This window comes from Scyliorhinus canicula, chromosome 14 (genome assembly GCF_902713615.1).
Source record: "Scyliorhinus canicula chromosome 14, sScyCan1.1, whole genome shotgun sequence".
Classification (NCBI taxonomy): domain Eukaryota; kingdom Metazoa; phylum Chordata; class Chondrichthyes; order Carcharhiniformes; family Scyliorhinidae; genus Scyliorhinus; species Scyliorhinus canicula.
Genome location: NC_052159.1, coordinates 73,175,703 through 73,189,141, shown reverse-complemented (window position 1 = coordinate 73,189,141; position 13,439 = coordinate 73,175,703). Strand labels below are relative to the sequence as shown.

At 49.1% G+C, this 13,439-nt stretch overlaps 1 protein-coding gene across 1 annotated transcript in view; it reads left to right on the top strand.

Moving 5' to 3' along the window:
• Positions 1 to 13,439, top strand: part of LOC119977606 (interleukin-1 receptor type 2-like) — a 57,886-nt gene that overhangs the window by 28,428 nt on the left and 16,019 nt on the right. Inside the window, exon 4 of the mRNA XM_038818730.1 lies at positions 11,363 to 11,495. Within this exon, the coding sequence (XP_038674658.1) occupies positions 11,363 to 11,495 (133 nt within the window). The remainder of the gene's footprint in view (positions 1 to 11,362; positions 11,496 to 13,439) is intronic.

Genomic DNA, 13,439 nt, shown 5'->3' with positions numbered 1-13,439 from the left:
CAAGAAGGTGAGGAGCAGCAAGTGGGAGAATTCGGTAGTGCGCGTCTACCAGGACTGGAGTGCAGAGATGGCTAAGCGGAGGGCCGGGTTCAACCGGACGAAGGCGGTGCTCCACGACAAGCAGGTGAAGTTCGGCATGCTGCCGCCTGTGGGTCACCTACAAGGACCGGCATTACTATTTTGAGTCCCCGGAGGAGGCGTGGGCCTTTGTGCAGGCTGAAAAGTTGGACTTGAACTAGAGATTGGGGACTGTGGGAGTTTTTTTCTGTTTATGCTGTTGCTGGTTATTCTGTTTGTTTTTTTTTGTTTTCTCTCTCGCTTTCGGATGATGTTGGTTATGGTTTTGTGTCTTAAGGGGGGTATTGGGGTTTGTGGTTGATCTGTTTTTGTTTGTACGGGGTTGGTGGATGGGTTGGGATTGCTGTTTGGGAGCTGCATTGGGGGGGGTGGGGTGGGACAGTGTGAAAGGCTTTCCTCTGGCTTCCCGCGCTGCGGGATGAGGGGGGTGGAGCTGGTGGCAAGGGGTGTGGATATCAGATCAGTTTTCCCGTGCTGAAGTGGTGCCAAGGAGCTGATGCAGGGGGGGAGGGGTGACCTCATATCAGGAGGGGTCGGAGTTAGGGCGGGAGCTGCCGGGGTCAGCAGAAGTCAGCTGGCTCACGGGAGTACTATGGAGGGAGCGTCGCGGCTAGGAGGGGTCCTAGCCGGGGGGGGGGGGGGGGGGGGGGGGGGGGATACTGGGTTGCTGCTTGGATTGGCCCAGGGAGGAGCTGGTGTGGGTCGGGGGAGTCGGGGTGAGGTCTATCACCATGGGAAACGGGCCGAATGGGTGCTGGCCGGGGGCAAGCAGTCGATGGGCCATGGCTAGTCGAGGGGGGCGGGGTGCCACCCTGATCCGGCTGATCACGTGGAACGTGAGGGGGTTGAATGGGCGGTTAAGTGGGCCCGGTGTTTTCGCATCTGAAGGGGCTGAAGGCGGACGTGGCCATGCTCCAGGAGACCCACCTGAAGGTGGCCTGACCAGGTCCGTCTCAGGAAGGGTGGGTGGGGCAGGTTTCCATTTAAGGGCTCGACTCGAAGAATCAGGGGGTGGCGATCCTGGTGGGGAAGAGGGTGGCGTTTGAGGCGTCTGAGGTTGTGGCTGATAGTGGCGGCAGATATGTGATGGTGAGCGGTAAAACGCAGGGGGAGAGGGTGGTGTTGGTAAATGTGTACTCCCCAAATTGGGATGATACTGGTTTCATGAGGCGTATGTTGGGCTGCATTCCTGGCCTGGAGGTGGGGGGCCTGATCATGTGGGGGGGGGGGGACTTCAATACGGTGCTGGATCCCCTACTGGATCGTTCTAGTTCAAGGACAGGCAGGAGGCCGGCGGCGGCCAAGGTGTTGAGGGGGTTTATGGATCAGATGGGAGGAGTGGATCCCTGGAGGTTTGGGAGGCCGAGGGCTCGGGAGTACTCTTTTTTTCTCCCATGTGCACAGGGTTTATTCCCGTATTGAATTCTTTGTCCTGAGTAGGGGACTGATCCCGAGGGTGGAGGAGGCCGAATATTCGGCTATTGCGATTTCGGACCATGCTCCGCATTGGGTGGATCTGGAGCTGGGGGAGGTGCGGGACTAGCGCCCGCTTTGGCGTCTGGACGTGGGGTTGTTGGCTGATGAGGAGATGTGTAGGAGGGTCCGGGGATGTATCGAGAGGTACCCTCGAGGTCAATGATACTGGGGAGGTCCGGGTGGGGATGGGGTGGGAGGCTCTGAAGGCAGTGATTAGGGGGGGAGCTGATCTCCATCCGAGCCCATAGGGAGAGGGGGGAGAGGAGGGAAAGGGAGAGACTGGTGGGGGAGCTGTTGAGTGTAGATAGGAGGTACGCAGAGGCCCCGGAGGAGGGATTGCTGGGGGAGCGGCGTAGCCTGCAGGCCAAGTTTGATTTATTGACCACCAGAAAGGCGGAGACACAGTGGAGGAAGGCGCAAGGAGTGGTCTACGAGTATGGAGAGAAGGCGAGCAGGATGCTGGCGCATCAGCTTCGCAAGCGGGACGCAGCTAGGGAGATTGGTGGAGTGAAGGATAGGGGTGGGAATGTGGTGCGGCAGGGGGCAGAGGTCAATGGGGTCCTTTAGGGACTTCTACAGGGAACTGTTACCGGTCGGAAGCCGCGTGTTGGTTAGGGGAATGGAAGCGCTTTTTGGACAGGCTGCGAATTTCCACAGGGTGCAAGGAGGAGCCAGGTGGAGGGAGCTGGGGGCGGACCGATCGATGTTTGGAGGAGCTGTTCAGCTGGGATTGGCCAACATGCCGGTCGGGGAGAGGCGTCGGGAACCTGATGGTGTTCCCGGTTGAATTTTATAAGAAATATGCGGTAACCTGTTGGGCCCCCTGTTGGTTCGGAAGTTTTAATGAGGGCATGGGCAGGGGGTGTGTTTTCCCCCGACGATGTCACGGGGGAGGTGGGGGGGCATGGTTTCTGATCCTGAAGCGAGCGAGGAGGACCCTGAGAGGCGAAACAAAAACTAACAATAAAGCATCTCTACTCAACCTTTAAGACTACGGACTTTATTAAGACACAAGGGAAACAAAAAAAACACAGACCAACACCTTGGATGTGCAAATGTTAACATTTATGCCCTCCTTAAATACTTTGATAGTTGCTCATTATTGTCATGCACGATCTGCACCAAGTGTTGTCCAGCATGTCATTGGCAATGAGTGAGGCTGGGCCATGGAAGAGCTATGACTGAAAGGGGACATGGATACCCATGAGGTCCTCCACTGCACCCATTCCTGCCTCCACCTCCAACCAATACCAGACTTCATCTTCCATTGGCCACATCGTCTCCCACATAGGTGCGAATGAAACAGTCTTTGGCAGGGCTGTTACAGATCCTAAATTCTAAAGGGCTTTGGCCAAGAGCTTCTCAGCAGTAGAGCATGGATCTGAGAAACCTGCCTTTACCTCTCCCCACGTCACAGGGATTGCAACAAGCAGAACTGGAGAGAAAATGAAAGACAAAGCTTTATAGTTGTATACGGGTATAAACTTCCTCATCTTTGGAATCATCTACGAGAGGTCTGAGCTCTGCACCAAGTTTCTCCTGCCATCCACATCTCGTGGTTGCTGGAACAGTTGGAGAGTAGTGCAAACATTGACCCACTGGGACACATTGGTCACTATGTCCTGAAGGGCATCTGTCAAAACACCTGAAGCATATCTTCAGCATGCTGATGGTTTAGGTCTGTCATATATCTTATTGTCAGATGGCACATTCATCCTTCATGTTGCGCTTTATTGGTTCATATCTGAGTGGTCATCAGCCAAGTTTGAAGTTGATATTCCTTGTCTTTTGGCAAGCCACCCCTTACCTGAGGTTGGTGGTCTGAAGACATCAGAGGTGTTGGATTGCCACAGGAATGAAAGCATCAAGGCAGTTTAGTTGGGAGTCTTACACACACCTACATAAATATCTTGCGGTGGTTGTACACAGCAGCACCTAGTTGATCTGCGGCTGGTCAGGGTCCACATGAATGCAGCTAAATATGCTCTACACATGTAAGAAATCGTCAAAGATGCAAGCCCTTGTTCTAGCTCATTTTACCTGATGTCACAGAGGCAGAATTCATGGGCGAAATTCTCCGACCCCATGCAGGGTCGGAGAATCGGCCGGCAGCGGCGTTAATCCCGCTCCCGCAGGGTTTTTAAATCTCTGACCGGCCAAAAACCAGCGCTGTGCAAATCCCGCCGGCAGCCTCTGAAAACAGCTGGCGCCGGCGGGATTTCATTTTTTTTTTAGTTTCCACAAATCTCCGGCCCGGATGGGCCGAAGTCCCACCGACGTGGCCAAGGGTCACGTCGGCGAAAATCACAGTTGCTTTAAAACGGCGTCAACCATTGATGATGGTTGACGCCGTTCAGTGTCGGGGGGGGGTGGGTTGCGGCATCGGGGGGGGGTTGCGGCATCGGGGGGGGGGTTGCGGCACCGGGGGGGGGGGTTTGCGGCATCGGGGGGGGGGTTGCGGCATCGGGGGGGGTTGCGGCATCGGGGGGGTTGCGGCATTGGGGGAGGGGGGTTTGGGGGCAGCGGCGTGCAGAGAGGGGGGGCGACGGATGTCCGGGGCCAACGCACCATCGCGCCCCCCCCTGTACGCCGCTGCCCCCTACCCCAACCACCCCCCCCTCACCACCCCTACCTCCCTCCAACGCCCCTACCCCCCTCCCCCCCCCACCCCACCCCCCCCCCCCACCCCTACCCCCCTCCCCACCACCCCTACCCCCCTCCCCACCACCCCTACCCCCCTCCCCACCACCCCTACCCCCCTCCAACGCCGCCCCCCCTCTCTCGCAACCCCCCAAAATGCCGGGCTGTCTTCTCCTCCTCCCCCCCCCCCCCCCCAAAATGCCGGTCTGTCTCTCTCCTCCTCCTCCCCCCCCCCCAAACGCCGGGCAGTCTCTCTCCTCCTCCTCCCCCCCCCCCCCAAATGCCGGGTCTGTCTCTCGTCCTCCCCCCCCCCCCCCAAAATGCCGGGTCTGTCTCTCCTCCTCCCCACCCCCCCCAAAATGCCGGGCTGTCTCTCTCTCCTCCTCCTCCCCCCCCCCCAAAATGCCGGTCTGTCTCTCCCCTCCTCCTCCCCCCCCCCCCAAACGCCGGGCTGTCTCTCTCCTCCTCCTCCCCCCCCCCCCCCCCAAAACGCCGGGTCTCACCACTTCCGCAGCTGGTGAAACTGACGCGTATCGCGTCAGTCAGCTGCTGCCCCCTCCGGGAACGGAGAATAGCGGCCTAAAAGAAGGCCCCGACGCCGGAGTCATCTACACCGATTTTTCTCGCCGGAAATCGGCGTTACGACGGTCTGCAGAGAATTTCGCCCCATAAAATTGTTAGTTCTAGGAAACAAGTTGCCTGTATTATGCATTTGTGGGCTGCTGACTGGGATATTCTGGATGTCTTCCACAGAGACCTGGAAAGAGTTGGAAGACTAAAGGGTGGTGATCAGTTTCTGGTCAATGGTAACCGCAGGATGTTGATAGTGGTGGTTTCAGTTATGGTAATGCCATTGAATGTCAAGGGATGATGGTTAGATTCTCTCTTGTTAGAGACAATCATTGCCTTGCACTTGTGTGGCGTGAATGTTACTTACCACTTGTCAGCCCAAGCCTGGATCCAGGTCTTGCTGCATTCGGACATAGGCGGCTTCATTATCTGAACATTGTGCAAACGTCAGCAAACATCCGCACTTTGACTTTATGATATGGGATGGTCATTGATGACAAAGATGACACTACCCCAAGGAACTCCTACAGTGCTGTCTTGGACTGAAGTATGACCTCCAACAACCACAACCATCTTCCCTTATGCTAGGATGACTTCAACCAAAGGACAGTCTCCCATCTGATCCCACTTGATACCAGTTCTGCTGGGGTTCCTTAATGCTTACACTCGGTCAAAGCTGAAGATATTGAGGGAAGCCACTCTCCCCTCATTTTTGTCCATGTTGAATCAATGCTGTGATGAGGCCAGGAGCTGAATGCCCTGGCGGAACCCAAACCAAGCATCAGTGAACAGATTTTTGCGAAACAAGTCTGCCACTTGATCGACACTGTTGTTACTGAAGATGAAGAGAGGACTGATGGTGCAATCATTGGCTGGCTTTCATTTGTCCAGCTTTGGTGTGTTCAATACATACATGAACATTTTCCATGTCAGATAGATGTACTGGAACAGATTGGCTGGGGCGCAGTAAGTTCTTGAGCACACACCTTCTGTACAGTTGCTGGAATGTTGTATTCAGCTATTTCTTGATATAATGGAGAGTGAATCAAATTGCTTGAAGACTGGCATCTGTGATGCGGGGGATCTACCAAGGCGACTGGGATGGTTTGCAAATGCTTCAGCTTTATCTTTGACACTAATGTGCTGGACTCCCCCTATTAGCCAGTGGTAGTGCAATGGATGATATCGTTAAATGCGAAGCCGGGACTTCCTCTCCGCACGAACTGTGCGGTGGCCACTCCTACCAATACTGTCATGAACAGAGCATCTGCGACAGGCAGGTTGGTGAGGATGTTTTTCACCCTCTTCTTGGTTCCCTCACCCAGTCTTAACAGTTATATCCTTTGGACTGTGCCAGCTCAGTGTCTACTGGTGCTACTAGCCACGCTGGTGATCCCAGAGTTCATTCTGTATCCTTGTTACTCTAGTGCTTCCTTCAAGTGATGTTCAACATGGTGTAGCACTGGTTAATCATCTGCGATTGGGGAGAACATGGTTATCGTCAGGAGTTTCCTTGCCCATGGTTGAAGTATGTCATGAGACTTGTGGGTTGCAGAGCTAATGTTGAAGACTCCTTGGGAAACACACCTCCCGCATACCACTGCACCACCATCTCTACTGCTTGCCACCAGATGGTGATTGAGGTTTCTGGGGATACTAATGCTGAGTTGTCATTGCCAAGGTCCATGCTGGGTGTCCATTCACAACTCTTTGGCTTGAAGACAGGGCATTTGAGTCAACCACATTGCTGTGAGTCTGGAGTCACAGTTAGTCGTATTTTACTCGACAATCCTTCTGTGGTCATTGAACACTTTTAATTCCAAGATTTTTGTTCAATTCATAGTCCACTATCTGCCATAGTAGGGTTACCCTGGGTCTCTGATTACTAGTCCAGTGACAATACCACTACATCACTGCCTCTCCATGTGATCTTGGGGATTAGAGATTAGGATTGTCAATTATCATCTAATTGTTGCAACAGTTAGTGGCTCATGTAAGAACATTCACTATGTGAAAATAAAAATACCAAAACATCGGACTATGCATATAAATTTATTTACGTTTGAACAATATGTCAAAGCAAATAGGACCTGACAAGATCTCATTTATTGTCATTTATTAATTAATTTTAAGAAAGTTTAGAATACCCAATTCATTTTTGTTTTCAATTAAGGGGCAATTTAGAATGGCCAATCCACCTATCTGCACATAACATTAAAAACATAAGAACTAGGAGCAGGAGTAGGCCATCTGTCCCTCGAGCCTGCTCCACCATTCAATGAGATCATGGCTGATCTTTTGTGGACTCAGCTCCACTTTCCGGCCTGAACACCATAACCCTTAATCCCTTTATTCTTCAAAAAACTATCTATCTTTACCTTAAAAACATTTAATGAAAGAGCCTCAAATGCTTCACTGGGCAAGGAATTCCATAGATTCACAACCCTTTTGGTGAAGAGGTTCCTCCTAAACTCAGTCCTAAATCTACTTCCCCTTATTTTGAGGCTATGCTCCCTAGATCTGCTTTCACCCGCCAGTGGAAACAACCTGCCCGCATCTATCATATCTATTCCCTTCATAATTTTATATGTTTCTATAAGAATTTTCCCCCCCCCCCCCCCCCCCCCCCCCCCCCCCCCCCCCCCCCCCCCCCCCCCCCCCCCCCCCCCCCCCCCCCCCCCCCCCACCCCCCCCCCCCCCCCCCCCCCCCCATCCTTCTAAATTCCACACGAGTACAGTCCCAGTCTATCAACCTCTCGTAATAACAACCCCTTCAGCTCTGGGATTAACCTCGTGAATCTCCTCTGCACACCCTCCAGTGCCAGTAGCGTCCTTTTCTCAAGTAAGGAGACCAAAACTGAACACCATACTCCAGGTGTGGCCTCACTAACACCTTATACAATGCAGCATAACCTCCCTAGTCTTAAACTCCATTCACCACCTTAATCACTGTTGCACCTGTAACCCAACTTTCTGTGACTCATGCACTAGCACACCAGGTCTCTCTGCCACAGCAGCATGCTTTAATATTTATCATTTAAATAATAATCCCGTTTGCTGTTATTCCTACCAAATGGATAACCTCACATTTGTCAACAATGTATTCCATCTGCCAGACCCTAGCCCATTCACTTAACCTATCCAAATCCGTCTGCAGACTTCCAGTATCCTCTGTACTTTTCGCTTTACCACTCATCTTAGTGTCATCTGCAAACTTGGACACATTGCCCTTGGTCCCAACTCCAAATCATCTATGTAGATTGTGAACAATTATGGGCCCAGCACGGATCCCTGAGGGACATCACTAGCTACTGATTGCCAACCGGAGAAACACCCATTAATCCCCACTCTTTGCTTTCTATTAATTAACCAATCCTCTATTCATGCTACTACTTTACCCTTAATGCCATGCATCTTTATCTTATGCAGCAACCTTTTGTGTGGCACCTTGTCAAAGGCTTTCTGGAAATCCAGATATACCACATCCATTGGCTCCCTGTTATCTACTGCACTGATAATGTCCTCAAAAAATTCCACTAAATTAGTTGGGCACAACCTGCCCTTTATGAACTAATGCTGCATCTGCCAAATGGGACAATTTCTGCCCAGATGCCTCGCTATTTCTTCCTTGATGGTAGATTCCAGCATCTTCCCTACTACCGACGTTAAGCTCACTGGCCTATAATTACCCCCTCTCTGCCTACCTCCTTTTTTAAACAGTGGTGTCACGTTTGCTAATTTCCAATCCACCGGGATCACCCCAGAGTCTAGTGAATTTTGGTAAATTATCACTAGTGCATTTGCAATTTCCCTAGCCATCTCTTTTAGCACACTGGGATGCATTCCATCAGGGCCAGGAGACGTGCCTACCTTTAGCCCCATTAGCTTGCCCATCACTACCTCCTTAGTGATAACAATCCTCTCAAGGTCCTCACCTGTCATAACCTCATTTCTATCAGTCACTGGCATGTTATTTGTGTCTTCCACTGTGAAGACCGACCCAAAAAACCTGTTCAGTTCCTCAGCCATTTCCTCATTTCCCATTATTAAAACTCCCTTCTCATCCTCTAAAGGACCAATATTTACCTTAGCCACTCTTTTTTGTTTTATATATTTGTAGAAACTTTTACTATCTGTTTTTATATTCTGAGCAAGTTTGCTCTCATAATCTATCTTACTCTTCTTTATAGCTTTTTTAGTAGCTTTCTGTTGCCCCCTAAAGATTTCCCAGTCCTCTAGTCTCCCACCAATCTTTGCCACTTTGTATGCTTTTTCCTTTAATTTGATACTCTCCCTTATTTCCTTGGATATCCACGGTCGATTTTCCCTCTTTCTACCATCCTTCCTTTTTGTTGGTATAAACGTTTGCTGAGCACTGTTAAAAATTGCTTGGAAGGTTCTCCACTGTTCCTCAACTGTTGCACCATAAAGTCTTTGCTCCCAGTCTACCTTAGCTAGTTCTTCTCTCATCCCATTGTAATCTTCTTTGTTTAAGCACAAAACACTAGTATTTGATGTTACCTTCTCACCCTCCATCTGTATTTTAAATTCCACCATATTGTGATCGCTCCTTCCGAGAGGATCCCTAACTATGAGATCATGAATCAATCCTGTCTCATTACACAGGACCAGATCTAGGACCGCTTGTTCCCTCGTAGGTTCCATTACATACTGTTCTAGGAAACTATCGCGGATACATTCTATAAACTCCTCCTCAAGGCTGCCTTGACCGACCTGGTTAAATCAATCGACATGTAGAGTAAAATCCCCCATGATAACTGCTGTACCATTTCTACATGCATCAGTTATTTCTTTGTTTATTGCCTGCCCCACCATAACGTTACTATTTGGGGGCCTATAGACTACTCCTATCATTGACTTTTTCGCCTTACTTTTCCTGATTTCCACCCAAATGGATTCAACCTTATCCTCCATAGCACCGATGTCATCCCTTACTATTGCCCGGATGTCATCCTTAAATAACAGAGCTATACCACCTCCCTTACCATCCACTCTGTCCTTCCGAATAATTTGATACCCTCGGATATTTAACTCCCAGTTGTGACCATCCTTTAACCATGTTTCAGTAATGGCCACTAAATCATAGTCATTCACGATGATTTGCGCCATCAACTCATTTACTTTATTCCGAATATTACGAGCATTCAGGTAAAGTACACTTATGTTGGTTTTTTTACCTTTGTTTTGAATCTTAACATCTCCAGTTTTATTCCTTTTATAGAACATAGAACAGTACAGCACAGAACAGGCCCTTCGGCCCTCGATGTTGTGCCGAGCAATGATCACCCTACTCAAACCCACGTATCCACCCTATGCCCGTAACGCAACAACCCCCCCCCCCCCCTTAACCTACTTTTTAGGACACTACGGGCAATTTAGCATGTCCCAATCACCTAACCCGCACATCTTTGGGACTGTGGAGGAAACCGGAGCACCCCGAGATGGAAACCCACGCACACACGGGGAGGACGTGCAGACTCCACACAGACAGTTACCCAGCCGGGAATCGAACCTGGGACCCTTGAGCTGTGAAGCATTTATGCTAACCACCATGCTACCGTGATGCCCTTTAGTATTACTGGGCCTATTCATTGAGCTCCCCTCAGTCACTGTAACTTGTACTGTCGCCCTTTTTGATTTTTGACTATGGCTTCTCTGCCTTACACTTTCCCCCTTACTTCCTTTTGTTTCTGTCCCTGTTTTACTACCTTCCAACTTCCTGCATCGGTTCCCATCCCCCTGCCACATTAGTTTAAACCCTCCCCAACAGCTCTAGCAAACACATCTTTGGGTTATGGGGGTGAGACCAACGCAGACATGGGGAGAATGTGCAAACTCCACATGGACAGTGACCCGGGGCCGGGGTCAAACTTGGGACCTTGGCGCCATGAGGCCGCAGTGCGTTATTTATTAATGAGAATAGAATCAGTCCACAAAGGACCAAAATGTCCCTTTTTAGTTTAATAAATGGTGGGACTTCAGAGGAAATTGTCTTTTGACCATTTTACTGCTGTAAATTGTATTTTAATATACATATTCCTGATGGGGCTGAGTTTGCAGCTCCAGTTGGAAGTACATTTCAGCAACTCCAGCTGTGGGAGATACTTAATATTACAATTTTTGAAGTTACCAATTAAACTGAGTATATGGTAAATCCCACACCTCAATAGAATTAACGAGGAATATGTTTTCACATTCCTCCAAACATGCCCCTTAATGGGTCAACAATCAGAAAAAAATTGTCCGTTCCAATGACAGTACTCATCAATTAATTTTGCCAATTATGATGCAAAAATAACACATTTCCCTGGAGATAAAATTAACTGAAGCCATTTTGAAATCTGATTATTCTTCTCTATGTAAAATCAAATATTATAAAATAGGAAAATTCCATAACTTTTTCCAGCCATGTAATACATTGTATGGAACATTTATTTAGAGGAAACAATGTATAGCTACTGGGCTAAAATTAAATGTTTTCAAATAATAATTTTGGTATACTACAAGTGGAGCTGTTAATTATCCCAATGTTGTTCAGTTTTTCTCCAGATTCTTTGAAATGTGCATGTTTTTACAGGTTCAAAACTAGAAATAACTTGCAGAGTATTGACTGAACTTCATCCAACAGTTCCGATAATTGTGTACTGGCTAGCCAATTACAGTTTTATTGAAGACTACAGCAAAAGTGCTAGGGTTAAAGAAGTTCACACGTATGTATTCTTCAACTTTCTATTCCAATTAAACTTCGGGAAATGTAAGATTGCTTTGCTGTTCGTGGGTCTTCTGGTCAGCGTTTTGGACAGGAAATATACCTAGATAAACAGGGTGGAGACAGTGCTTCAGTCTGATTGCAGATTAAACTTATGTCCAAAAATATTCTCCTCCATGGCTTAGTTCACCCGAGCATACAGTGGAAAGGTTTCTTCAGTGTCAAGTGTGAAACCCAGGACCAAGCACCAAAATGAACTTATAGCAAAAATAGGAAATGGTTTAGAGAATGAGAACTCTGATTAGTTCCTCTTTAGGGAAAAGTTAGCTTCATATCAGGCATTTATTTACAGAAGTTCCTGACCTGAATATTTGGATTAAATAATTGATTTTTTTTTTTAAATGTATTTTAATACAAACATGTATCAAAACAGTTTACAACAAATAAACACGCTCGAAAGTATACTTCCCAGCAATTAATTATACAGGTCTGTACAATTCCCCCCCCCCCCCCCCCCCCCCCCCCCCCCCCCCCCCCCCCCCCCCCCCGTGACGAACAGCTCCTCAAACACAGTCACAAACATCCCCCACCTTTTCTCAAACTCCTCTGTTGAGCCCCTTAACTTATACTTTATCTTCTCCAACTGCAGGCAGTCGTACAGGTCACTCACCCAAGCCGCTACCCCCGGTGGCGATGTCAACCACCACTTCAGTGAAATTCACCACCTTGCAATCAAAGAGGCGAAGGCCACATCATCGGCCTTCCTCCTCTTCGTGAGCTCCGGCGTCTCTCAAACCTCAAATATCGCCACCAAAGGGTCCGGGTTCACCTCTTCCCCCCCCCAACTATCCTGGCTAGGACCGCGTACACTCCCACCCACAATCTTCCCAATATTTTGCAACCCCAAAACATGTGGGCGTGATTCGCTGACCCTTGCCCACACATCTCACACTCATCTGCTAACCCCTGGAAGAACCTACTCATTCTCGCCCGAGTCATATGCTGACTGTGCACCATATTAAATAATTGATGATATATAAACCTGAGATATCCGACACTGTACTTGGATATCTTGCATGCACACGTAGGGGTGGCATGGTGGCACAGTGGTTAGCACAGTACCACAGACAGGGGTTCAATTCCAGACTTGGGTGACTGTGTGGAGTTTGCACTTCCCCCACATGTCTGCATGGTGCTCCGGTTTCGTCCCATAGAACAAAGATGTGCAGGTTAGGTGAATTGGTCATGCTGAATTGCCCGTTAGTGTCCAAAGATATGTAGGTTAGGTGGGGTTGCAAGGATAGAGTGTGGAAGTGGGCCTTGGTAGTATGGTCTTTTAGGGGGTCTCTTTTAGAGAGCTATAGGAATTCTATGATTCTGTGATGCGGCTGGCACATGCATTTTGCTTATTGTTGGCCCTTATCATTCTGAATACAAAGGTCCATCATCTTGTTTGATGAGAAAACTCAGATTTGAGCTGGTTAGTGGGATTTGTTTCATAGAAATTACAGGGCAGAAGGAGACCATTCAGCCCATCGAGTCTGCACTGGCCCCTGGAAAGAGCACCCAACTTAAGCCCACACCACCACTCTATCCCAGTGACCCGACCTAACCTTTTGGACACTAAGGGGCAATTTAGCATGGCCAATCACCTATCCTGCACTTCTTTGGATTGTGGGAGCATCTGGAGGAAACCCACGCAGACGCAGGGAGAAAGTGCAAACTCCACACAGTCACCTGAGGCTGCAATTGAACCCGGTCCCTGGAGCTGTGCAACAGCAGTGCTAACCACTGTGCCACTAAAGATAATCCAGTGTTCTGTGTCTATTATCATTGGTTGTAAATAGGTAAGTAGCTCCTGCGGAAATTCTACATCTGACACAACTTCTATCTTAGATCTGATGGGTTCATGCTGTGGTCAGATGTATAATGCCACTTCACTCCC